The sequence below is a fragment of the Dama dama genome, chromosome 25, assembly GCF_033118175.1.
Source record: "Dama dama isolate Ldn47 chromosome 25, ASM3311817v1, whole genome shotgun sequence".
In the NCBI taxonomy this organism is placed as follows: Eukaryota; Metazoa; Chordata; class Mammalia; order Artiodactyla; family Cervidae; genus Dama; species Dama dama.
The window spans coordinates 47,185,716-47,211,955 of record NC_083705.1 but is presented as its reverse complement, the minus strand read 5'-3'; the positions used below and the strand labels follow the sequence as shown (position 1 = coordinate 47,211,955).

At 41.7% G+C, this 26,240-nt stretch overlaps 1 protein-coding gene across 1 annotated transcript in view; it reads right to left on the bottom strand.

Moving 5' to 3' along the window:
- The window catches only part of ADAMTS12 (ADAM metallopeptidase with thrombospondin type 1 motif 12), a 376,425-nt gene that overhangs the window by 162,652 nt on the left and 187,533 nt on the right, over positions 1-26,240 (bottom strand). Inside the window, exons 4-5 of the mRNA XM_061129264.1 lie at positions 22,596-22,792; positions 21,542-21,625 (exon numbers count right to left, since the gene is read on the bottom strand). Coding sequence (XP_060985247.1) covers positions 21,542-21,625; positions 22,596-22,792 — 281 coding nt within the window. The remainder of the gene's footprint in view (positions 1-21,541; positions 21,626-22,595; positions 22,793-26,240) is intronic.

Here is a 26,240-nt window from a genome sequence, read left to right as displayed (position 1 = left end):
CACCATCTCCCAGAGTTTGCTCAAACTCAAGTCCATTGTGTCAGTGATGACATCCAGCCATGTCATCTCTGTCATCCCCTTCTCTTCCTGCCCTCAGATCTTTGCCAGAATCAGGGTCTCTTCCAATGAGTTGGAAGACACTTCTCTAAATATTTTGCTTTGAGTAATTGGAAAGATTTAGCAATTCACATATTGTCAGTTATTGTTTATTTATCTCCCCCACCTCACACTCCCACCACCAGGGGGAGACAAACACAGATAGAGACCCTCTACTTCTGAGACCCCTAGCTCTCCTTCCTCTTCTTATTCTCGGGCCTGTTCTTGGGTAGCTTTTCTTCTTTTTGGCTCATTGCTATTAATAGTTCACTCTTGATCACAGTTTTATTTTGAGTAATCACCTATACACATAAACTTTCAAGTCTATATCTCATTCCTAACCTCCCCTAGAGTTCAAACTCATGGACCCAAATCTCTTGATGGACACACTCTTCTGGATGGCACCACAGGTAGCCCTAACTCCACAACCCTGGCCCTCTATATCCCTATGTTAACCTGCTATTCTTCCCGCATCTTCCTAGTTACAGGAACCACCATCAAGTTGGTATCCTCCTATTGGTCTCCTCTCTCTCTTTCAACATCCCATTTTGTCATCATGTGCTGTTAACTCAAACTTCTCTCCATCTTTACTCCCAACTGTCTGAGTTCAAACCCTCATCATTTTATTCTTGAATTAATTCTTGCAGCATCTTTCCACTGTTCTCCTTCTTTCTTCTTTTAAAATCTGTCCTCCTTGCCATTGCCAGGTCGATCCAGCCAAAACTAAAGTCTGCTCACATCACCATGCAAGACTTGAGACCTTTCAAAGTCTAGCCTCCAGGAAGCCCTTTCTTCATGTTTAACCTCACAGTTTGTGTTCCAGTAACACTCAAACTGCCTATGTTACCATTTGCCCCACCCCCAGACATATGTTCTTTCTCTCCTTGCTTTCTTCAGGCTGCCTCCTCTGTCTAGAAAGCCTCATTTCTCTCCTTATTTATTCCCTTTAACTTACTCGGCACATCCATTAATTCTTTAAGATTCAACTGGGACATTTCCAAGAAGTCATCCCTGCCTCCTGTCTTGAGTAGTTTTCTACAAATATATCATGTGCATCTTGGTTCACAGCATTTGACCCACCAGGTTGAAATGTTAAAATTGTGTGATGTGACTCAGAGATTTCTAAGAATCCTCCTTCCAGATTATAAACCTCAGTTTAGCTTGAATAAAATTCTTTTTTCTCTTAACTTAGTAGTTAATAGAATTTTTGTCAACATTAGAAAGAAAAAAAAATGTTAGAGCCCCTAGTCTACCCCCAGATCATGCCTGTTTCCTCCTTATTGCCTTTGCCAATTCCTCTTACAGCCACAGCAAGTGCAATTAACTGACCTGCTGCTCATTTGTAGCTCGGTAACTTGCCCTTGTATAAAACTTTCATCTACAATATGTGGCATTTAACACAAGTTCCATGTTACTACTTTCCTGTTAAATGTCATGACTCTTGCAAGAAATTTTAATTGAACACAACTTTTTTCAGCCTCTTCATCTCCAAGTCTCATAAGCGGCTAAGTCCAAGAAATACTCAAGTTTCTTGAATGCACATGATCCTAGGAGCCACGGTTAGCTATGCCTCAACACCATGTAGCTCTCAGCATGCACAAAATACAAAAGAGCTTCAGAGAGATGTCACTGATGCACAATGAATAAGGGGAGACTTGTACTAAACATTTCCTATAAAACATCCTTGTCATTATCTGCACTTCTCAAAACAAACCCCCATCCACACAAATTTTTTTTTCCTATTTCCTTTGTAAACGAAAATAGGTTTCCCTTTTTGTTCCTTCATCATTTTTTTCTCACCTCATTTTCTCAGCCACTTCAATCCAATTCACTTCTCACTTTCCCTTTCCTATTCACTTGAGTATGTGGCCTGATTGAACAGGGAGGTGACCTAGAGGAAGTCATCAATGGCTTGCAGAAATAATCCCAAATGGGAGAGAGAAAATGATTTTGCAAGAACGTGGCTTTTATTATAAGTTGTACTCTTTGTAATCGCTCTTATTATAATGAAAAAAATCATGTATTGATTTGCTAGAGAACTTGTGATTCACTGCACAGTCTGATCATGCTCTGCTAGACAGGCTTAGGTTCTTAGAAGAAAGAGAACAGGCAGAGAGAAAAGCAGTAAAAAGTTTAACCTGAAAACTTCCAGTGTATCTAAGGAATAACTCATCTGATGGTCAGAGGAAGAGATACTTGGTTTTTTTAAAGTGGTGAGTGTACAAATTCATTGCCCATATTTTTGACATTTATCTTGAAAAAGCAGCAGTTCTATAGATTATTATAGACCCACACATCACCTTCGGGACAGGGGAGGTCACCAGTCTGAGTTGCCAAAGTTAGCAGGCTTTTAACTCCAGAGTCTCACAGAAGTGAACCCAACACTAAATCTGGAGAGACATTCTCTGTGCAGACAGACATCTCCTTCCTATTTGTCAGCCCTGCTCCTCCTTCAAGCCAGCCTGACACCCCAAGGCCCTACCCCTCAATGGCACAGTGATCTGGGGCCACGTGGCTGGCTTCATCCCAACTCACTCCCACCCCAGCTTTGTCTCGATCCTGTTCTTAAAAGAAGTCTCCAACTTCTAAAGATCCTATTTATCTCCGTCAGGTTTTTTGTTTTCCATCAAAGACTTGGGTACAATTTCCTCATCTGTGAAATGAGTATAATAATAACAGTTGCCAGGGTTGCTGTGGGACCGAAATAATGATGACGACAATGACAAGAATGAGAATGATCCTGAGAGTAACACTGATGGAATGGTTTCTACAAGCCTGAGTATGCTGACCATTATGTGAATTAACATGCTTGATTCTCACAGCAACACTAGGAAGTAAACATTCTGATCCTCACTTTACCAAATGAAGAAATGGAGGCACAGACAAGTAACCTACCAGAGCTTATATGGCTAGGAAGAGGCGGGACTAACTCTAAATCTGTGCTTGCCACGGTGTCAACTGCTCACCGAAGTAGGAGGGAAGAGAGCAGTCCCTGGCCAACTCGTGAGCAGGGAGGTCACTGAATGAATTGGTCTAAAGTGGAAAGGACTAAAAGGCTAAGTTTGAGTCCGAGTCCCTGAGGGAGAATGGGAGTTCAAAAGATAGGATAGGGTCGTAAAGTGAAAATGAGAGTTTGATTCAGGGCTGGATGGAAGCAGGACAGGAAAGAGAGCAAGTTGGTTCATATGTGAAGCCACTCTGATCTGCTGGCCCACGATGTCTTAAAAAGCATGGCAAACCTTTCCAGCTCATGGTTTTGTGTATGTGTGTTTCCACTGGTCTGAAATATGACCCTCTATTCCTTGAGATGTCTCTAGGATGCTCCAAAATGAGTATCATGTCAAACTTATCCTCAAAATGTGATGGAATTCCACAGTGGTTTTCACATGGCAGTAACTAAGAAATAGCACCCTACTCCAGTAATCTTACCTGGAAAATTCCATGGTCAGAGGAGCCTAGTGGGCTACAATCCATGAGGTCACAGAGAGTTAGATACAACTGAGCACATATGCAACTGACACAGAGGAACTGTATTTTATGTATGGAGGTTAACCACCAAGTCTCTTGAACCCAGCACAAAAAATGAAACCCAAACTGGTGTGAGCTGTCAGGTAGGATTTTGAATAAGGAAGAAGAGAGTCATAGGAATTCACTGACGGCAGCGACCTACCTCTGTGTCCCCCACCTCATGTCACTCTCCACAGAGCCCCAGAGCCATCTCTCTAATGCTTCTCTCTCTACTTCATCTCTCAGTTTGGAAACATCCAGAAGGTTTCACAGGATTAGATCCACATCCCATTAGGGGTCATAGGCTTATCATGACTTGGCCACTGTTGACCCTTAGCTTCACCCACTGACTGTTGCTCTCACTTGTTCACTCTTTCCTTTATTTGTTCTAAACCAGTGGGGCTGAGTGATGAGCAATACCAGACCCAGCCTCTGCACTTAAGTCCCACACACTAATGCAGGAGAGTGCATCAGGTCAAGAGATATAAAACCACCATAACTCAGATATGTGCTATAAAGAAGAAATGTAGTGTTGTGGAATTATATAAAAGAATATGACTGAAAAAAAAAAGAATATGACTGGACATGGATCTCAAGGAAGGCATCCTCAGCCAAGTGACACTTGAACTGAGATCTGAAAGATGAAGGTGTAAACTAACTGCTCAGTATGAAGACATACTGAGCAACAAGATGAGCAGTAGGAGAAAGCAGTATGTCAAGGCTTTATACTGTCACCCTGTTTATTTAACTTATATGCAGAGTACATCATGAGAACCACTGGGCTGGATGAAGCACAAGCTGGAATCAAGGTTGCCGGGAGAAATATCAATAACCTCAGACATGCAGATGACACCACCCTTATGGCAGAAAGTGAAGAAAAGCTAAAGAATCTCTTGATGAAACTGAAAGAGGAAAGTGAAAAAGTTAGCTTAAAGCTCAACATTCAGAAACCTTAGATTATGGCATCTGGTCCCATCACTTCATGGCAAATAGATGGGGGAAACAGTGGAAACAGTGGCTGACTTTATTTTTTTGGGTTCCAAAATCACTGCAGATGGTGACTGCAGCCATGAAATTGAAAGATGCTCACTCCTTGGAAGGAAAGTTATGAACAACCTGGACAGCATATTAAAAAGCAAAGATATTACTTTGCCAACAAAGCTATGGTTTTTCCAGCAGTCATGTATGGATTTGAGAGTTGGACTATAAAGAAGGCTGAGTGCCAAAAAATTGATGCTTTTGAACTGTGGTGTTGGAGAAGACTCTTGAAAGTCCCTTGGACTGCAAGGAGATTCAACCAGTCCATCCTAAAGATCAGCCCTGAATGTTCATTGGAAGGACTGATGTTGAAGCTGAAACTCCAATACTCTGGTCACCTGATGCAAAGAGCTGACTCCTTTGAAAAGACCCTGATGCTGGGAAAGATTGAAGGCAGGAGAAGGGGACAACAGAGGATGAGACAGTTGGATGGCATCACTGACTTAATGGAGATGAGTTTGAGTAGACTCTGGGAGTTGGTGATGGACAGGGAGACCTGGTGTGCTGTGGTCCATGGGGTCGTGAAGAGTTGGACACGACTGAGCGACTGTACTGAAGGAGAAAGCATGATGAATAGACTATCACTCTATCCTAAGAGCAAGCAGGACACAGTAAGAGATTAGAGAGGGAATCAGGAAAATGCTGGATTGCTTTAAATCAGGGATGGGCTTCGGAAGGGGTGTCAGGAGAGTAGAGATAATCAGATTACCATTTTGAGATCATCCTGGTTGCAATAAGAAAACAAGATCCAAAGGAATCCAAATAGAACAGAAAGTATATATAACTAGAGCCCAGGGAAGAGACAACTGGTCCTGAATTTAAGTGATGTAAATGTAATTGATCAGAGAAAACTGGCAGTACCTGATGATGGGCTGGATTTGAGGTGGAGGCACGGGAAGAAGGGATGATGGACAACCTCTAGGTCCTTGGGTCCTACAACCGGACGCGTGTTGACATCACACACAGAGACGGACAACACTAGAACAAGACCAGGTGTGAATGGAGGTGGCTAAGTTTTGATCGGCTATTTTCTCTCCTGCCTCCAGCGCAATCACATTGTTTCCTTTTTCCACAACAAGCAATCTCAGTTTGTGGTTTTCTACTTTGTGCCTTTTTGCAGGAGATGCTAAGCTCCTTAGAATCAGGAAATAGGACTCAGATTCATGTTTGTACCTTCAGTGACTAACACAGCATTTGACATACAGTTGGTGTACCACCACCACTCTCTTTTCATTTGCAGATGAAGAATAAGGAGGGATGCAGCTGTGATGGGATGTTCTCAGTTACCCACAGGATAATGACAGAGTTGGGATGATGACAGAGTCAGGACTCGAACTCAGGTCCCCCTGCTCAAGAGCAGTCACCTCTCAACATCTCACACTAAACTTTCTGCCTGTGGCTGCTGCCTCGATGTTAGTTAAGGAATCATTACTGCTCTTTCTCAGGGCTGCTTATTAGTCCAAGATGTGAAGAACAACTCCAGCTCTTCTCTGAGAATCAAGAAAATGAGAATTTTTAACCACAACACTCCAGTGGGATGGCAATTCTGTTGTCAAATTGTGAACCCTATGCCACTTGGAGATTCTATAAAAGCTTGAATGAGGAAGACATCTGGCAATTGGGAGAAAGGAAGCTGTGGCTATTTTACAGCAATTCATGTGTATCTCGTTGCACTTGCCAAGTGAGGATGGAAAAAAAAAAAAAAAAAAAAAGGCTGTTCAAAAAAGCGTCCTGGGGAGGAGCCAAGATGGCGGAGGAGTAGGACGGGGAGACCACTTTCTCTCCTACAAATTCATCAAAAGAATAACTGAACACAGAGCAAACTTCGCAAAACAACTTCTGATCGCTAGCTGAGGTCATCAGGCGCCCAGAAAAGCAGCCCATTGTCTTCGAAAGGAGGTAGGACAAAATATAAAAGATAAAAAGTGAGACAAAAGAGCTAAGGACGGAGATCCGTCCCGGGAGCTCTTAGGCGGCATTGCTTGGGGTAGGGTCCGGGCCTGAGTGCCCTGAGGACAATCGGAGGGAGCTTCTGTGAGTTGCCAACTTGAACTGTGGGAGACCAAAGGAGAGAGAGTAAATTACCGGCCCGAACACACTGTCGGTCGTTCGCAGAACAAAGAGACCGAGAGGGTCCAGAGAGGAGCTCGCAGGCTGCGGACCGGCCCAGCTCCGCCGGAGGCAGGAGGCAGGGGGGAGGGGAAGGTCGCGGCGAGACACAGGGCGCAGGCACCCGACCGGCGCGGGCGGGGACTGGGGCTGGGGACACGGAGGGCAGAAGGCGCGCGCACCCGACTGGCGCCAGCGGAAACTGAGGCTGGGTCCGCGGAAGGGAGTGGGCGCGCCACACCTGGGGGGGGTGCGCCCACCAAGCCCCTGGCTGCCTGGACCGCTCTGATGGGGAAGGCACTGAGAGCGGGCGCAGCTTTTCCCTCCGCGCTTTTGTGGAACACCCGAGGGCTGGAACCTCGCGCAGCGCGGGGCGCGCTCCATATAGAACAGCCGGGAGCCTGAGCAGCGCAGAGGAGAGAGCAGCGTCAGCCCCTCCTGGCAGCCCCAGCCCATCCCCGCGGCGCAAGCCCCGCGGCGCAAGCCCCTCCCCGCAGAGCGACGGAACTAGCTACCTGAATAAGAGTCCACCTCCGCCCGCCTGTGTCAGGGCAGAAATGAGGCTCTGAAGAGACCGGCAAACAGAAGCCAAATAAACAAAGGGAACCGCTTCAGAAGGGACTGGTGCAACAGATTAAAATCCCTCTAGGAAACATTGTCTACACCAGAGGAGCCTGTAGATATCGAGAAGCGTAAGCTGGAACGAGGAGCTATCTGAAACTGAGCCGAACCCACACTGACCGCAACAGCTCCAGAGAAACTCCTAGATATAATTTTACTTTTTTCTCTTTTTTTAATTTTTTTTTCTTTTTTTCTTTTTTATTTTTTCTCTTTTATTTTCCTTTAAAATCCCCTATTACTCCCCCATTACTCCTTAACTTTCATTTCCATAGACTTTTACGATTTTTTAATTAGGGGGAAAAAAAAAAAAAAACTTTTTTTTCCTTTTTTTTTTTTTCTTTTTTTTTCTTTTTCTTTCTTTTTTTTTCTTTTTTTTCTTTCCTTTTTCTCTTCTATTTTCTATTTTTCTTTTTCTCTTATTTCTTTTAAAGTCCTCTAGTACTCCTCTACTACTCCTTAATTTTCATTTTCAATACACTATAACCTTACAAAAAAAAAAAAAAAAAAGAAGAGAAGCCCTATTTTTAAACCGAAGATTATTCTCTCCCAATCTTGACTCTCTGTTTTCTACCTCAGAACACCTCTATTTCCTCCTTTCCCCTTCTCTTCCCAATCCAATTCTGTGAATCTTTGTAGGTGACTGGGCTACGGAGAACACTCTGGGAACAGACAGCTGTGTAGATCTGTCTCTCTCCTCTTGAGTCCCCCTTTTTCTCCTCCTGTTCATCTCTATCTCCCTCCTCCCTCTCCTCTTCTTCATGTGACTCTGTGAACCTCTCTGGGTGTCCCTAACGGGGGAGAATCTTTTAGCCATTAACCTAGAAGTTTTCTTATCAGGGCTGCATAGTTGGAGAAGTCCTGAGACTACAGGAAGAATAAAACTGAAATCCAGAGGCAGGAGACTTAAGCCCAAAACCTGAGAACACCAGAAAACTCCTGACTACAAGGAACTTTAAGTAATAAGTGACTGTCCAAAAGCCTCCATACCTACACTGAAACCAACCACCACACAAGAGCCAATAAGTTTTAGAGCAAGACATACCACGCAAATTCTCCAGCAACGCAGGAACATAGCCCTGAACATCAACATACAGGCTGCCCAAGGTCACACCTAACACATAGACCCATCTCAAAACTCATTACTGGGCACTCCATTGCTCTCCAAAGAGTAGAAATCAAGTTCCACGCACCAGAACACTGATGCAAGCTTCCCTAACCAGGAAACCTTGACAAGCCAATCGTCTAACCCCATCCACTGGGTTAATCCTCCACAACAAAAAGGAACCACAGACCTCCAGAATACAGAAAGCCCACTCCAGATACAGCAATCTAAACAAGATGAAAAGGCAAAGAAATACCCAACAGGTAAAGGAACATGAAAAATGCCCACCAAGTCAAACAAAAGAGGAGGAGATAGGGAATCTACCTGAAAAAGAATTTAGAATAATGATAATAAAAATGATCCAAAATCTTGAAAACAAAATGGAGTTACAGATAAATAGCCTGGAAACAAAGATTGAAAAGATTCAAGAACTGTTTAATAAAGACCTAGAAGAAATAAAAAAGAGTCAATTACAAATGAATAATGCAATGAATGAGATCAAAAACACTTTGGAGGGAACCAAGAGTAGAATAACGGAGGCAGAAGATAGGATAAGTGAGGTAGAAGATAAAATGGTGGAAATAAATGAAGCAGAGAGGAAAAAAGAAAAAAGGATCAAAAGAAATGAGGACAACCTCAGGGACCTCTGGGACACTGTGAAACGCCCCAACATTCGAATCATAGGAGTTCCAGAAGAAGAAGACAAAAAGAAGGGCCATGAGAAAATACTCGAGGAGATAATAGCTGAAAACTTCCCTAAAATGGGGAAGGAAATAGCCACCCAAATCCAAGAAACCCAGAGAGTCCCAAACAGGATAAACCCAAGGCGAAACACCCCAAGACACATATTAATCAAATTAACAAAGATCAAACACAAAGAACAAATATTAAAAGCAGCAAGGGAAAAACAACAAATAACACACAAAGGGATTCCCATAAGGATAACAGCTGATCTATCAATAGAAACCCTCCAGGCCAGAAGGGAATGGCAGGACGTACTGAAAGTAATGAAAGAGAATAACCTACAACCTAGATTACTGTATCCAGCAAGGATCTCATTCAGATATGAAGGAGAATTCAAAAGCTTTACAGATAAGCAAAAGCTGAGAGAATTCAGCACCACCAAACCAGCTCTTCAACAAATGCTAAAGGATCTTCTCTAGACAGGAAATGCAGAAAGGTTTTATAAATGTGAACCCAAAACAACAAAGTAAATGGCAACAGGACCACACCTATCAATAATTACCCTAAATGTAAATGGGTTGAATGCCCCAACCAAAAGACAAAGATTGGCTGAATGGATACAAAAACAAGACCCCTATATATGCTGTCTACAAGAGACCCACCTCAAAACAAGAGACACATACAGACTAAAAGTGAAGGGCTGGAAAAAAATATTTCATGCAAACGGAGACCAAAAGAAAGCAGGAGTCGCAATACTCATATAAGATAAAATAGACTTTCAAATAAAGGAAGTGAAAAGAGACAAAGAAGGACACTACATAATGATCAAAGGATCAATCAAAAAAGAAGATATAACAATTATAAATATATATGCACCCAACATAGGAGCACCGCAATATGTACGGCAAACGCTAACAAGTATGAAAGAGGAAATTAATAGTAACACAATAATAGTGGGAGACTTTAATACCCCACTCACAACTATGGATAGATCAACTAAACAGAAAATTAACAAGGAAACACAAACCTTAAATGACACAATGGACCAGCTAGACCTAATTGATATCTATAGGACATTTCACCCCAAAACAATCAACTTCACCTTTTTCTCAAGTGCACACGGAACATTCTCCAGAATAGATCACATCCTGGGCCATAAATCTGGTCTTGGAAAATTCAAAAAAATTGAAATCATTCCAGTCATCTTTTCTGACCACAGTGCAGTAAGATTAGATCTAAATTACAGGGAAAAAATTGTTAAAACTTCAAACATATGGAGGCTAAATAACACGCTTCTGAATAACCAACAAATCATAGAAGAAATCAAAAAAGAAATCAAAATATGTATAGAAATGAATGAAAATGAAAACACAACAACCTAAAACCTATGGGACACTGTAAAAGCAGTGCTAAGGGGAAGGTTCATAGCATTACAGGCTTACATCAAGAAACAGGAAAAAAACCAATTAAATAACCTAACTCTACACCTAAAGCAATTAGAGAAGGAAGAAATGAAGAACCCCAGAGTTAGCAGAAGGAAAGAAATCTTAAAAATCAGGGCAGAAATAAATGCAAAAGAAACTAAAGAGACCATAGAAAAAATCAACAAACCTAAAAGCTGGTTTTTTGAAAAAATAAACAAAATTGACAAACCATTAGCAAGACTCATTAAGAAACAAAGAGAGAAAAACCAAATTAACAAAATTAGAAATGAAAATGGAGAGATCACAACAGACAACACTGAAATACAAAGGATCATAAGAGACTACTACCAGCAGCTCTATGCCAATAAAATGGACAACTTGGATGAAATGGACAAATTCTTAGAAAAGTATAACTTTCCAAAACTGAACCAGGAAGAAATAGAAGATCTTAACAGACCCATCACAAGCAAGGAAATCGAAACTGTCATCAAAAATCTTCCAGCAAACAAAAGCCCAGGACCAGATGGCTTCACAGCTGAATTCTACCAAAAATTTAGAGAAGAGCTAACACCTATCTTACTCAAACTCTTCCAGAAAATTGCAGAAGAAGGTAAGCTTCCAAACTCATTCTATGAGGCCACCATCACCCTAATTCCAAAACCAGACAAAGATGCCACAAAAAAAGAAAACTACAGGCCAATATCACTGATGAACATAGATGCAAAAATCCTTAACAAAATTCTAGCAAACAGAATCCAACAACATATTAAAAAAATCATACACCATGACCAAGTGGGCTTTATCCCAGGAATGCAAGGATTCTTTAATATCCGCAAATCAATCAATGTAATACACCACATTAACAAATTGAAAGATAAAAACCATATGATTATCTCAATAGATGCAGAGAAAGCCTTTGACAAAATTCAACACTCATTTATGATTAAAACTCTCCAAAAAGCAGGAATAGAAGGAACATACCTCAACATAATAAAAGCTATATATGACAAACCCACAGCAAGCATCACCCTCAATGGTGAAAAATTGAAGGCATTTCCCCTGAAATCAGGAACAAGACAAGGGTGCCCACTCTCACCACTACTATTCAACATAGTGTTGGAAGTGCTGGCCACAGCAATCAGAGCAGAAAAAGAAGTAAAAGGAATCCAGATAGGAAAAGAAGAAGTAAAACTCTCACTGTTTGCAGATGACATGATCCTCTACATAGAAAACCCTAAAGATTCTACCAGAAAATTACTAGAGCTAATCAATGAATATAGTAAAGTTGCAGGATATAAAATTAACACACAGAAATCCCTTGCATTCCTATATACTAAAAATGAAAAAACAGACAGAGAAATTAAGGAAACAATACCATTCACCATTGCAACAAAAAGAATAAAATACTTAGGAGTATATCTACCTAAAGAAACAAAGGACCTATACATAGAAAACTATAAAACACTGATGAAAGAAATCAAAGAGGACACAAACAGATGGAGAAACATACCGTGTTCATGGATTGGAAGAATTAATATTGTCAAAATGGCTATTCTACCCAAAGCAGTCTATAGATTCAATGCAATCCCTATCAAGCTACCAACGGTATTTTTCACAGAACTAGACCAAAGAATTTCACAATTTGTATGGAAATACAAAAAACCTTGAATATCCAAAGCAATCTTGAGAAAGAAGAATGGAACTGGAGGAATCAACCTGCCTGACTTCAGACTCTACTACAAAGCCACAGTCATCAAGACAGTATGGTACTGGCACAAAGACAGAAATATAGATCAATGGAACAGAATAGAAAGCCCAGAGATAAATCCACGAACCTATGGACACCTTATCTTTGACAAAGGAGGCAAGGATATACAATGGAAAAAAGACAACCTCTTTAACAAGTGGTGCTGGGAAAACTGGTCAACCACTTGTAAAAGAATGAAACTAGAACACTTTCTAACACCATACACAAAAATAAACTCAAAATGGATTAAAGATCTAAATGTAAGACCAGAAACTATAAAACTCCTAGAGGAGAACATAGGCAAAACACTCTCCGACATAAATCAAAGCAAGATCCTCTATGACCCACCTCCCAGAATATTGGAAATAAAAGCAAAACTAAACAAATGGGACCTAATGAAACTTAAAAGCTTTTGCACTACAAAGGAAACTATAAGTAAGGTGAAAAGACAGCCCTCAGATTGGGAGAAAATAATAGCAAATGAAGAAACAGACAAAGGATTAATCTCAAAAATATACAAGCAACTCCTGAAGCTCAATTCCAGAAAAATAAATGACCCAATGAAAAAATGGGCCAAAGAACTAAACAGACATTTCTCCAAAGAAGACATACAGATGGCTAACAAACACATGAAAAGATGCTCAACATCACTCATTATTAGAGAAATGCAAATCAAAACCACAATGAGGTACCATTACACGCCAGTCAGGATGGCTGCTATCCAAAAGTCTACAAGCAATAAATGCTGGAGAGGGTGTGGAGAAAAGGGAACCCTCTTACACTGTTGGTGGGAATGCAAACTAGTACAGCCGCTATGGAAAACAGTGTGGAGATTTCTTAAAAAACTGGACATAGAACTGCCATATGACCCAGCAATCCCACTTCTGGGCATACACACTGAGGAAACCAGATCTGAAAGAGACACGTGCACCCCAATGTTCATCGCAGCACTGTTTATAATAGCCAGGACATGGAAGCAACCTAGATGCCCATCAGCAGATGAATGGATAAGGAAGCTGTGGTACATATACACCATGGAATATTACTCAGCCATTAAAAAGAATTCATTTGAACCAGTCCTAATGAGATGGATGAAGCTGGAGCCCCTTATACAGAGTGAAGTAAGCCAGAAAGATAAAGAACATTACAGCATACTGACACATGTATATGGAATTTAGAAAGGTGATAACGATAACCCTATATGCAGAACAGAAAAAGAGACACAGAAATACAGAACAGACTTTTGAACTTTGTGGGAGAATGTGAGGGTGGGATATTTCAAAAGAACAGCATGTATACTATCTATGGTGAAACAGATCACCAGCCCAGGTGGGATGCACGAGACAAGTGCTCCGGCCTGGTGCACTGGGAAGACCCAGAGGAATCGGGTGGAGAGGGAGGTGGGAGGGGGGATCGGGATTGGGAATACATGTAAATCCATGGCTGATTCATATCAATGTATGACAAAACCCACTGGAAAAAAAAATAATAATAATAATAAAAAATAAATAAATAAAAAAAAAAAAAGAAAGCAAAAAAAAAAAAAAAGAAAGAAAAAAAAAAAAACACAATATAATCATGATAGGGCCAAAGAGGTAATGACCAATCAAGTTCTTTCAAAGGATTCCACTGGCAGTGAGACTTTGGTGGCCTTGTTTCCTGAGAATGAAGAGTTGCAGGGTTCAAAGGGGTCTAATCCATGGAAACCACATATTGAGCTCCTACTAAGGTTACTGTTGAGACTGTGAGGGTAAAGGTTTTTCCTTTCACTCAGGAGAACCTTCCTTCACCCCACTGCCACAACCATGGCTAAACATGCATATATGTTAGATCATTATACAAGAGTGAAAATTTGTCCTCCAAGGTCAGTCAGTCAATTCAGTTGCTCAGTCATGTCTGATTCTTTGAGACCCCATGGACTGCAGCAAGCCAGGCTTCCCTGTCCATCACCAAATCCTGGAGCTTGCTCAAATTCATGTTCATCAAGTTGGTGATGCTATCCACCATCTTGTCCTCTGTCGATCCCTTCTCCTCCTGTCTTCAATCTTTCCCAACATCAAGGTCTTTCCTAATGAGACAGTTCTTTGCATCAGATGGTCAAAGTACTGGAGTTTCAGCATCAGTCCTTCCAATGAATATTCAGGGTTGATTTCCTTTAGGATGGACTGGTTGGATCTTCTGGCAGTCCAAGGGACTGTTAAGAGTCTTCTCCAATGCCACAGTTCAAAAACATCAGTTCTTCAGCACTCAGCTTTCTTTACAGTCCAACTCTCACATCCATACATGACTACTGGAAAAACCATAGCTTTGACTAGATGAACATTTACCAGCAAAGTAATGTCTCTGCTTTTTAATATGCTATCTCGATTGGTCATGACTTTTCTTCCAAGGAGCAAGCATCTTTTAATTTCATGGCTGCAGTCACCATCTGAAGTGGTTTTGGAGCCCCCCAAAATAAAGTCTGTCACTGTTTCCACTGTTTCCCCATCTATTTGCCATGAAGTGATGGGACTGGATGCCATGATCTTCATTTTTTGAATGTTGAGTTTTAAGCCATCTTTTTCACTCTCCCCTTTCATTTTTACCAAGAGGCTCTTTAGTTCTTCTTCACTTTCTGCCATAAGGGTGGTGTCATCTGCATATCTGAGGTTTTTGATATTTCTCTCGGCAATCTTGATTCCAGCTTGTGCTTCATACAGTCTGGCATTTCACATGATGTACTCTGCATATGTCATGAACCTCTGTCCATAGTTCTTCAGGTACTCTGTTTATCAGATCTAATCCCTTGAATCTATTTGTCACTTCCACTGTCCCTTGTAAGGGATTTGATTTAGGTCATACCTGAATGGTCTAGTGGTTTTCCCTACTTTCTTCAATTTAAGTCTGAATTTGGCAATAAGGAGTTCATAATCTGAGCCACAGTCAGCTCCCAGTCTTGTTTTTGATGACTGTATATAGAGCTTTTCCATCTTCAGCTGCAAAGAATATAATCAATGTGATTTCCATGTGTAGAGTCGTCTCTTGTATTGTCAGAGAAGGGTGTTTGCTATGACCAGTGCGTTCTCTTGGCAGAACTCTGTTAGCCATTGTCCTGTTTCATTTTGTACTCCAAGGCCAAACTTGCTTGTTATTCCAGGTATCTCTTGACTTCCTACTTTTGCATTCTAGTCCCCTATGATGAAAAGGACATCTTTTTTTGGTGTTAGTTCTAGAAGCTCTTATAGGTCTTCATTGAAGTGTTCAATTTCAGCTTCCTTGGCATTAGTGGTTGGGTCACAGACTTGGATTACTGTGATATTGAATGGTTTGCCTTGGAAATGAACAGAGATCATTCTGTCATTTTTGATATTACACCCAAGCACCACATTTCAGACTCTTTCATTGACAATGAGGGTCACTCCATTTCTTCTAAGGGATTCTTGCCCACAGTAGTAGATATAATGGTCATCTGAATTGAATTTGCCCATTCTAGGCCATTTTAGTTCACTGATTCCTAAAATGTCGATGTTCACTCCTGCCTTCTCCTGTTTGACCACTTCCAGTTTACCTTGATTCATGGACCTAACATTCCAGGTTCCTATGCAATGTTGTTCTTTACAGCATTGGATTTTACTTCCACCACCAGTCACATACACAACTGGGTTGTTTTTGCTTTGGATCTGTCTCTTCATTCTTTCTGGAGTTATCTCTCCACTCTTCTCCAGTAGCATATTGGGCACCTACCGACCTGGGGAGTTCATCTTTCAGTGTCATATTTTTTTGCCTTTTCATACTGTTCATGGGGTCCTCAAGGCAAGAATACTGAAGTGGTTTGTCATTATCTTCTCCAGTGGACCACGTTTTGTCAGAACTCTCGACCATGACCCATCTGTCTGGGATGGTCCTATATAGCCTGGCTCATAGTTTCACTGAATTAGACAAGGCTGTGATCCATATGATCAGTTTGGTTAGTTTTCTGTGATTGTGGTTTTTATTCTGTCTGCTCTCTGATGGAAAAGGATAAGATGCTTGTAGAAGCTTCCTGATGGGAGGGACTGGCTGTTGGGGGTTCTGGATTTTGCTCTGAAAGGCAGGGCCATGCTCAGCAAATCCTTAACCCACTTTTCTGTTGATGGGCAGGGCTGTGTTCCCTCCCTATACAGGATACATATACCCTTCTACATTACCAAACTACAGGGGTAATGGCGGTAATGGCAATTGTCAAGTATAATTTTCTTCCAAGTTAGTCAAGTAAAATTTTTAAAAAGTTAAAAACATAATTCTCACACAAATACATAGTGAGCACATGTTCAAGATTTATTTAACTCACTAATAAGGAGACAAGCAAGATCAAAAACCTGGTTCAAAGGCAGATACATAAAAACTGATGCAGTGATAGTAAAAAAAAAAAAAAAAAACAAAGAAGAAGAATGCTGGACTGAGACTGCTAAATTAGATACACAATTATGTAATGTACCACAGACAAATAAAACCATAATCTTTGGAGTTATCTTCTCTGCTAGACACAAATCCTTTCCATCTCTACCTAACAAAACCCATTTGTATTCTATTAGTATCCTGCATGTTATCACCTAACTTTACCATGTCTAGACCACAATCAAACAAATCTATATTTCCATAGAGTGAGAAGGATCATGCTAGCCACTGAAAGGATATATTGTCTTTGTTTTGCCTAGTTTCTAAGTTTGGGTTAAATCTTTTTAAAAAAAAGCTTTACAGGAAGGGAAATAATAGGTATTCCATGATACCCAGAGTATGTCTTGAGTGACTAAGGCAAGTAGAAGTGGTGGTGGAGAGAGGAAGGAAAAAGGGTAAAGTAAGGCTGCAGAGATCACTGACGTAATATCTTCTATTGTGGAGGTTTCCACTCAGAAAACAGTAAAAACTTGCCTTGAGCATTTTGACCTCCAGTCTCCTGTTTGCAAAATTCAGACTTTAATTGGAGAAAGTAGTGAAAATCACTAGACCATTCAGGAATGACCTAAATCAAATCTCTTATACACTGGAAGTGACAAATCAAGGGATGAGATCTGATAAGAGTGGCTGGACAACTATGGATGGAGGTTCATAATATTGTGCAGGAGGTAGTGACCAAAACTATCCCCAAGAAGAAAAAATGCAAAAAGGCAAAATGGTTGTCTCTCAGGCCTTACAAATAGCTGAGAAAAGAAGAGAAGTGAAAGGCAAAAGAGAAAAGGAAAAATATATCCATCTGAAAGCAGAGTTCCAAAGAATAGCAAGGAGAGATAAGAAAGCCTTCATAGGTGAACAGTGAAAGAAACAGAGGAAAGCAATAGAATGGGGAAGACTAGAGATCTCTTCAAAAAAAATTGAGACACCAAGGGAACATTTCATGTAAAGATGGGCACAGTAAAGGACAGAAACAGTATGGACCCAACAGAAGCAGAAGATATTACGAAGAGGTAGCAAGAATACACAGAAGAACTATACAAAAAAGTCTTAATGACCCAGACAACCACAATGGTGTGATCACTCACCTAGAGCCAGACATCCTGGAGTGTGAAGTCAAGTGGGCCTTAGGAAGCGTTACTACTACAAAGCTAGTGGAGGTGATAGAATTCCAGCTGAACTATTTCAAATCCAAACAGATAATGCTGTTCAAGTGCTGCAGTCACTATGCCAGCAAATTTGGAAAACTTGGTACTGGCCATAGGACTGGAAAAGATCAGTTTTCATTCCAATCCCAAAGAAGGGCAATGCCAAAGCGTGTTCAAACCACCACATAATTGCACTCATTTCAAATGCTAGCAAGGTAATGATCACAATCTTTGAAGGTAGGCTCAAACAGTATGTGAACCGAGAACTTCCAGATGTTCAAGCTGGATTTAGAAAAGTCAGAGGAACCAGAGATGAAATTGCCAACATCCATTGGATCACACAAAAAAAGAGGGAATTCCAGAAAAACATCTGCTTCTGCTTCATTGACCATGCTAAAGCCTTTGACTGTGTAGATCACAACAAACTGTGGAAAATTCTCAAGAGATGGGAATACCAAACCACCTTACCTGCCTCTTGAGAAACTTGTATGCAGGTCAAGAAGCAAAAGTAAGAACGACATGGAGCAATGGACTGGTTCCAAATTGGGAAAGGAATATGTCAAGGCTGTATATTGTCACCCTGCTTATTTAACTTATATGCAGTACATCATGTGAAATGCCAGGCATGATGAAGCACAAGCTGGAATCAAGATTGTGGGGAGAAATATCAGTAATATCAGATATGTAGATGTCACCACCCTAATGGCAGAAAGTGAAGAGGAAATGAAGGAGCCTCTTGATGAAAGTGAAAGAGGAGAGTGGAAAAGCTGGCTTAAAACTCAACATTCAAAAAACAAAGATCATGGCACCCAGTCCCATCACTTCATGGTAAAAAGATGGAAAACAATGGAAACAGTGACAGACTTTATTTTCTTGGGCTCCAAAATCACTTTGGATGGTGATTGTGGCCATGAAATTAAAAGATGTTTGGTCCTTGGAAGTAAAGCTATGACAAATCTAGAAAATGTGTTAAAAAGCAGAGCATTACTTTGCCAACAAAGGTCCATATAGTCAAAGCTACGGTTTTATCAGTAGTCATGTATAGATATGAGAGCTGGACCTCAGAGAAGGCTGAGCACCAAAGAATTGATGCTTTCAAATTGTGGTGCTGGAGAAGACTCTTAAGTGTCCCTTGGACAGCAAGATCAAAGTAGTCAATCCTAAAGGAAATTACCCCTGAATATTCATTGGAAGTACAGATACTATAGCTGAAGCTCCAACACTTTGGGCACATGATGTGAAGAGCTGACTCACTGGAAAAGACCCTCATGTTGGGGAAGATTGAGGGCAGGAGGAGAAGGTAGCTACAGAGGATGAGATTGTTGGATGGCATCATCAACTCAGTGAACATGAGTTTGAGCAAACTCTGGTAGGTAGTGAAAGACAGGGAAGCCTGGCATTCTGCAGTCCATGAGGTCTCAAAGAGCAGGACACAACTGAGCAACTGAACAACTCCTGTTAATGGAGATTTGAATAATGCCCTTCTTTATCTATCTTAGCTGCTGGTTAAAAGCTATAGATTTCAAAGTCATTTCACCAGATTGGATAGTTCATTCATTCATTAAATTTCACTTACTTCATTTATTCATTCATTTCTGCCCAGGCACTGTGTTAGGTGCCAGAGATGAAGCCAAGAATAAAGAAACGTATTTACTGCTCTCCTGGAATTCACATTCTGATGGTGATTGAGATAAGCAAGAAAAAAGTAAACAAATACACAGAATATTAATGGATTCTAGAAGCTGTATTAAGCAAGGAAGTAAACTCCATTCTGCAATGGAGAATGCTAAGTGGGGCCAACTTTGGGAAGTCTGGTCATTGAGACCTCTCTGAAGAAGTGTCATTTAAACAGAGGCCTGGGAGTTCACAAGGTGTCAGCCATGAGCAGAGCCAGGGGAGGGACGTTTCAGGCATTGGGAACCTCAAGTGCACAGGCCATGAGGCTCAAGAATGCCTTGGGTGTTCTAGAACCTATATGAAGCCCTGTGCAAAGTGGTGAAGAAAGGCAGAGAGTGACACACAGAAAAATGGGCAAGTGGAGGAGGCCAGATCATGAAACTCTCCATAGGACAGAGTGAGAAACGCTGAAATGGTTCTGTGAAAGTGAAAGTTGCTCAGTCGTGTCCAACTCTTTATGACCCCATGGACTCTCTATTCCATGGAATTCTCCAGGCCAGAATACTGGAGTGGGTAGCCTTTCCCTTCTCCAGGGGACCTTCCCAACCCAGGGATCAAACCCAGGTCTCCCACAATGCCGGTGGATTCTTTATCAGCTGAGCCACAAGGGAAGCCCAAGAATACTGGAGTGGGCAGCCTATTCCTTCTCCAGGGGATCTTCCTGACCCAGGAATGCTTGCATTGCAAGCAGATTCTTTACCAATTGAACTACCAGGGAAGCCCAAAAATCCATTAAATGTTTTGTGCAATGGAGCACCCCAATTTGTATTTAAAATTTCCATTCTAAACTGTTATGTCAAGATTGGATTATGTCAAGATTGGATTATGGTGGTGGTGGGTGGGGAAGATTTACAACAGGAAGAACAAGAAGGACTCCACTATGGTAGAGATGAAAAGGCAAGCGATGATAAAGCCAAAACAAACACAATGACTGTGGAGATTAGACTAACAGTGGGTGATTCAGAGATGCATTTTGAAGGCAGGAGCACTGTGGGCCTTGCTGCAAGATGTGCAAGACAAGAAAGGAAGGTGGATCAAGGATGATTCCCAGGCTTCTGAACAGTGCACAATAGCACTGCGTACTGAGATGGGGAAGTAGAGGGCTGGAGAAAGGCAGGAGGCATGATTGAAATGCTTTGGGCAGAGAGCAACCGAGAATTCCATCTTGAATTTTATCAAGTTTCCAAGTTCAAGTAGATTAGAACACATCCAGGTTGAGATGTTGAATAAGCAGTTGGATATGAGTCTGGAGCTCAAGTAGCAGGTCTAGGCTGGAGGTATCAATTGAGTCTCAGCATGTCCATGTGCCATAAGTCTCTGAGGCCAGATGGAATCCCCAAGTAAAAGTGCAGAGAGACCAGTGGGCCCAGAACATAGACATGTGTTACTATGCAAGAGGGAAATAAACAGTAAAAGGGTTCAATATTTCCACATTTCTTCAAATTGTTTGAAATCACTCAGTCAGAACATGATTTAATCCACTGTGGAATATTCTTAGGCACTGCTGTCAAGCTGATTTGTACATTACTAGATACAAAGACTGTCAGATGATTCCAAGAATGTATATCTTGGAAATGTTCTCCATCTCCCACTTGACGTTCCTGAATTCCCAAGAAAATAACACAGATGGGCTTCCAGACATCTTTCTGGTACCCTCTTTCTTGTCCATCAACAACTCTTCTGAAGATAGGAGGTAATGAGTGTGAAGGGTGTCCCAGGCGGCACTAGTGGTAAAGAACCCACTTGCTAATGCAGGAGACGTAAGAGACGCAGGTTCGATTCCTGGGTTAGGAAGATCCCTCAGAGTAGGAAATGGCAAGCCACACCAGCATTCTTGCCTGGAGAATCCCATGAGCAGAGGAGCCTGGCAGGCTACAGTTCACAGGGTCACAAAGAGTTGGACATGGCTGAAGTGACTTAGCATGCCAAGGAGTGTGAGGATCTAGGTTGGAAGTGTGGTGGGGAAACCATGCCTTACCTCTTCTTCTTCAAGTAGAATGAGCCGAACCACAACGATGTGGATTGCATTGCCAATGCTTGGGTTATGGAACAACCCGGTGACCTACAGTCAAAAATGGAAAATCATTAGTCTCAGGTGAATAGAGAACAGATAAATATGGGAGGAGGAGAAAAACAGCACTGTAATGCATTTGCAATAATTCCTTATCTTATAGGTCAGAAATTTTTGGTGGAGTTCAAAGATGACCAATTGGGAAGGCAGAAAACATTACAATGCAAAAGGGACACTTCAAATTAGGGGTCACTAACTTTATTCCAATTCTAGCTCCAACTGTCTTGAAGAAATAATGTTCTAGTTCTTTGCCTCAGTTTCCTCATTTGTGGAAATTCCTATATAATTTCCTATATAAATCAGTGGGGAAAAAAATCATACTAACATGATTCAGTCATTTGATAAATAACTACTAGAAAACATATATGATAAATCACAGGTTTTCCTAGAATACATGTTTTTAAGAAAAACAGTAATTTGCTTTGAATTTCCATCCTTAATTAACTAGGCATGTGTGTATTTAGTTGCTCAGTCATGTCAACTCTATGTGACCCCATAGACTGCAGCACACCAGGCTCCTCTGTCCATGGGATTTTCACAGGTTTTCACAGGGTTGCCATTTCCTTCTCCAGGGGATCTTCCCAACCCAGGGATTGAATCTGCATCTCCGGGGTCTCCTGCATTGCAAGTGCATCCTTTATCCACTGAGCCATCAGGAAAGTTCAACTAGGTATGGAAAATATTTATAAATATAAATAAAACTATTATATATTGTATATGTAGGACCAGGGAATTCCATGGCAGTCCAGTGGTTAGAACTCTGCCCTTTCACTGCCAAGAGCCCAGGTTCAGTCCCTGGTTGGGGAACTAAGACCCCGCAAGCTGTGCAAGCAAACAAATTAAAAAAATTAAAGAATATAAAAGGACCACAAAAAGGTCTCTTATTTCTTATTTGGGGGGTGGAGCAGTTCTAGTGATTTCTATTCACCTGCTGCCCATGCCTCCATGAGGTCTGACATACCATGTTCATGATGGTGAGGATATAAGATTCCACGTTCTCCCTCCCGTGGTACTCAATCATCTTCGTGTCGGCCACCACCAGCGTCTCCACCCACCTCTCCTTGCTGATGGAACGTCGAGAGAGGCTTCTGCCTCGCAAGTGGCTCCTCTCCCACTTCTCTCGCAGTAGCTCTTGTTTCTGGGAGGTGCCAGGACTGTCTAAACATTAACCAGAAGATAATGGATTCATTCTCTATCTCTCTCGCATACTACTTACTTATGTTCATAAAGATAAAAGGCTGTAAGTTTAAGTTATGTTTAATAATGGTCAAATATAACATTCTTATCTACATGATTGAAATGGAAGAAGAATACCATTCTTCCACTGAAATGGAAAATAATTAATACAACAAAGATAAGTGAAATTGGAATATGACAGGGAGGTTCAAAGTACGGCTCTGAAATAATTGTTACCTATTTTATCAAATAGGTCCCTTATTATCAAAAGGATATTACAAGAAAGAATGAGAACTTTTTCTTTCCCTTCTCCTCCTTCTACTCCTCTAAATTATTCAGAGCTTACTGAATGCAAGGCAGGGTACTAGGCTTTAAAATGCCAAGTTGTTTATCCTCTTGAACATCTGAAGTACATACTGCTATCTCCATCTTGCAAATGTGGAAACTGATGCTCAAAGCCGCTGGTTAAATAACTTCTCCAAAGTTGTACAGCCCATAGTATTAGTGGAAGAACCAGGATTTTTTCTGCCCTAAAATCATGCATTTTCATATACACCACACTGTCTCCCAGAGAGTAAACATGAATAAAACTGCAGAAATGTAAGCTGGAGAACCTGCATGTGGTTCAGGACATTCTATTCCAAGAAGGTACAAAATGAGCTGGACAAAGATCTAGCAAACAACAGTAAAACTCTCAAGGTCACTCATAGATTTCCAGATAGAAATTTCCATAGTATGGAAAAGACTTAATATATGAGGATCATAGTTCGAAAGGCAAAACCCAAGAGAGGCTACAGAATCAGGAAGAGAACTGAAAACATCTTCAAACTCCCAGAAGTTTGAGAAGCACTGCCCTGAAACTTGAAAGAGGTCTGTGTAAAACCAAAAAAAGTATGAAGTGCTACTTCACACATTGAGAAGCTTAACGCCAAGTGGTGGTCAAGTCTGAAAGGTTTCAATGGGCTCAGAATGGCTTAGTGAGTGAGTGAGTCAAAGTCACTCAGTCATGCCCAGCTCTTTGTAACCCCATGGACTATACAGTCCATGGAATTCTCCAGGCCAGAAAACTGGAGTGGATAGCTATTCCCTTCTCCAGGGGATTTTCCCAACACAGGGATCAAACCCAGGTCTCCTGCATTGCAGGTGGATTCTTTACCATCTGAGCCATCGGGGAAGCCAAAAGGAGTTAGGGAGTAGACAAAAGATGAATTTACCAAAAGAGTAAATAAGGCAAGAAGCCTGGGCTGATGGACAAGCAGAGTCCCAATCTTTGAAGATTTCTATCTGGAAGACAGTGACATACCTGCTCCCTACTCTCCTCAGGACCCTGGAGCACTGGCTGGGGAGAACATGCAAGCAGAACAGCAAACCTCTCAACCCCTTCCTCATCCCTGGTGATGGCCACCCAGCCTCGGCTTGAATACTTCTGGTGCTGGGGGCACACATCAACTCCCAGTTCTCTCCTGCGCTGAGCTAGAACTTCCCCCTTTTAATTTCCACTTATTAGTCTGGTCCTATTCTTCTAAGGCATCTATAACACCACCCTATCCTGAGGCCCTGCCTCTGACTTGGAATTGGGACAACCAAAACCACATCCTGCCCTCTGCCCACAGTGCTCTCTGGGTTATAGAGTTGATTACACTCATTTGCTCTGTAACCCATCCTGGTTCCTCAATGTTACTTCCTATGTGAAGTTAGGACACACTGCACTGACTAATATTTACAAAAGAGATGAGACACGATCACCAGTTCAATTGCTCAGTCATGTCTGACTCTTTGCTACCCCATGGACTGCAGCACGCCAGGCTTTCCTGTCCACCACTAACTCCCGGACTTTTCACAAACTCACATCCATCAAGTTGATGATGCCATCCAACCATCTCATCCTCTGTTGTCCCCTTCTCCTCCTCCTTTCAATCTTTCCCAGCATCAGGGTCTTTACCAATGAGGCAGTTCTTCACATCAGGTGGCCAAAGTATTGGAGTTTCAGTTTCAGCATCAGTTCTTCCAATGAATATTCAGGACTGATCTCCTTTAGGACGGACTGGTTGGATCTCTCTGCAATTCAAGGGACTCTCAAGAGTCTTTTCCAACACCACAGTTCATCATAGGTCTAAATAAATTCAAATTCTGTTCTTGGGCTTAATAAACTTGGGCTTTCTAGGTGGCGCTAGTGGTAAAGAACCTGCCTGCCAATGCACGAAATGTTTGTTTTAAGGGGAGAACTCTAGCCAAGGGGGCAGTGTAAGTAAGGATGATGTCCAGTCCTGACAGAGGATTGACTTCCTATAACTGGAAGTAGAGGAAGAGCAAGGATCTGGGCAACATCTGATGAGATGTCCAGGATGCCCTGTGTAACAGCAGAGTGGAAGCCCTGGAGATACCAAGGAAATGCAAATAACTGAGCTTTTTTCCTTTTCCCAAATGCTTTTGGCAGCTCTTCACAAAGCTCTCTCACATTTATCACTCTCTCAGGTAGCAGACAAACCTAGACAGTGTATTAAAAAGCAAAGACATCCTTTGCCAAGAAAGGTCTATATAGTCAAGGCTATGGCCTTTCCAGTAGCCACATATGGATGTGAGAGTTGGACCATAAAGAAAGCTGAGCACCAAAGAATTGATGCTTTCGAACTGTGATGCTGGAGAAGACTCTTGAGAATCTGTTGGACAGCAAGGAGATCAAACCAGTCAATCTGAAAGGAAATCAACCTTGAATACTCATTGGAAGGACTGATGCTGAAGCTGAAGCTCCAATACTTTGACCACCTGATGCCAAGAGCTGACTCACTGGGAAAGACCCTAAGGCTGGCAAAGATTGAGGGCACCAAGAGAAGTGTGTGGCAGAAGATGAGATGGTCGGGTCACCGATTCAAGCTGACGGTTGAATCAGCATCACCGATTCAATGGGCATGAACCTGGGCAAACTGCAGGAAATGGTAAGGGACAGGGAAGCCTGGTGTGCTGCAGTCCATGGGGTCAGGAAGAGTCAGACATGACATGGCATCTGAACAACAGGTAACAGGCCATTATCTGCCACCTCTGTCTTAGACTCGGGGTTACCTGCAGACAGGAATAGACCAAGCCTTGAGGAAGTTGCCTGGAGGAGGCTCGAGTATCATCAGGAAGCAGGGAAAGTGAACACATAGCAGAAGACTCTGGAAATTATACTTTCCTGTACTCTAGAGAGTGCCTGTTTAGCATGCCAGTAGTTTCTAGAAGCTACCTCTTCTGCTTAGGGAATTGTTCTAGGATTTGTCTCCTACCATGACTCAACTCTTCCCTCATCTGGATTCTTTTCAGCTGCCTTGTTCTCAGAGTTCCCATGGAGAAGGAGGTTTAGAAGGATGTTTAACTTAGAATGGTTTACCGCTGATTGGATATTGGCCTTTAACTGGACCTACTGCTAGCTATGAGAACCAATTTCCCCCAA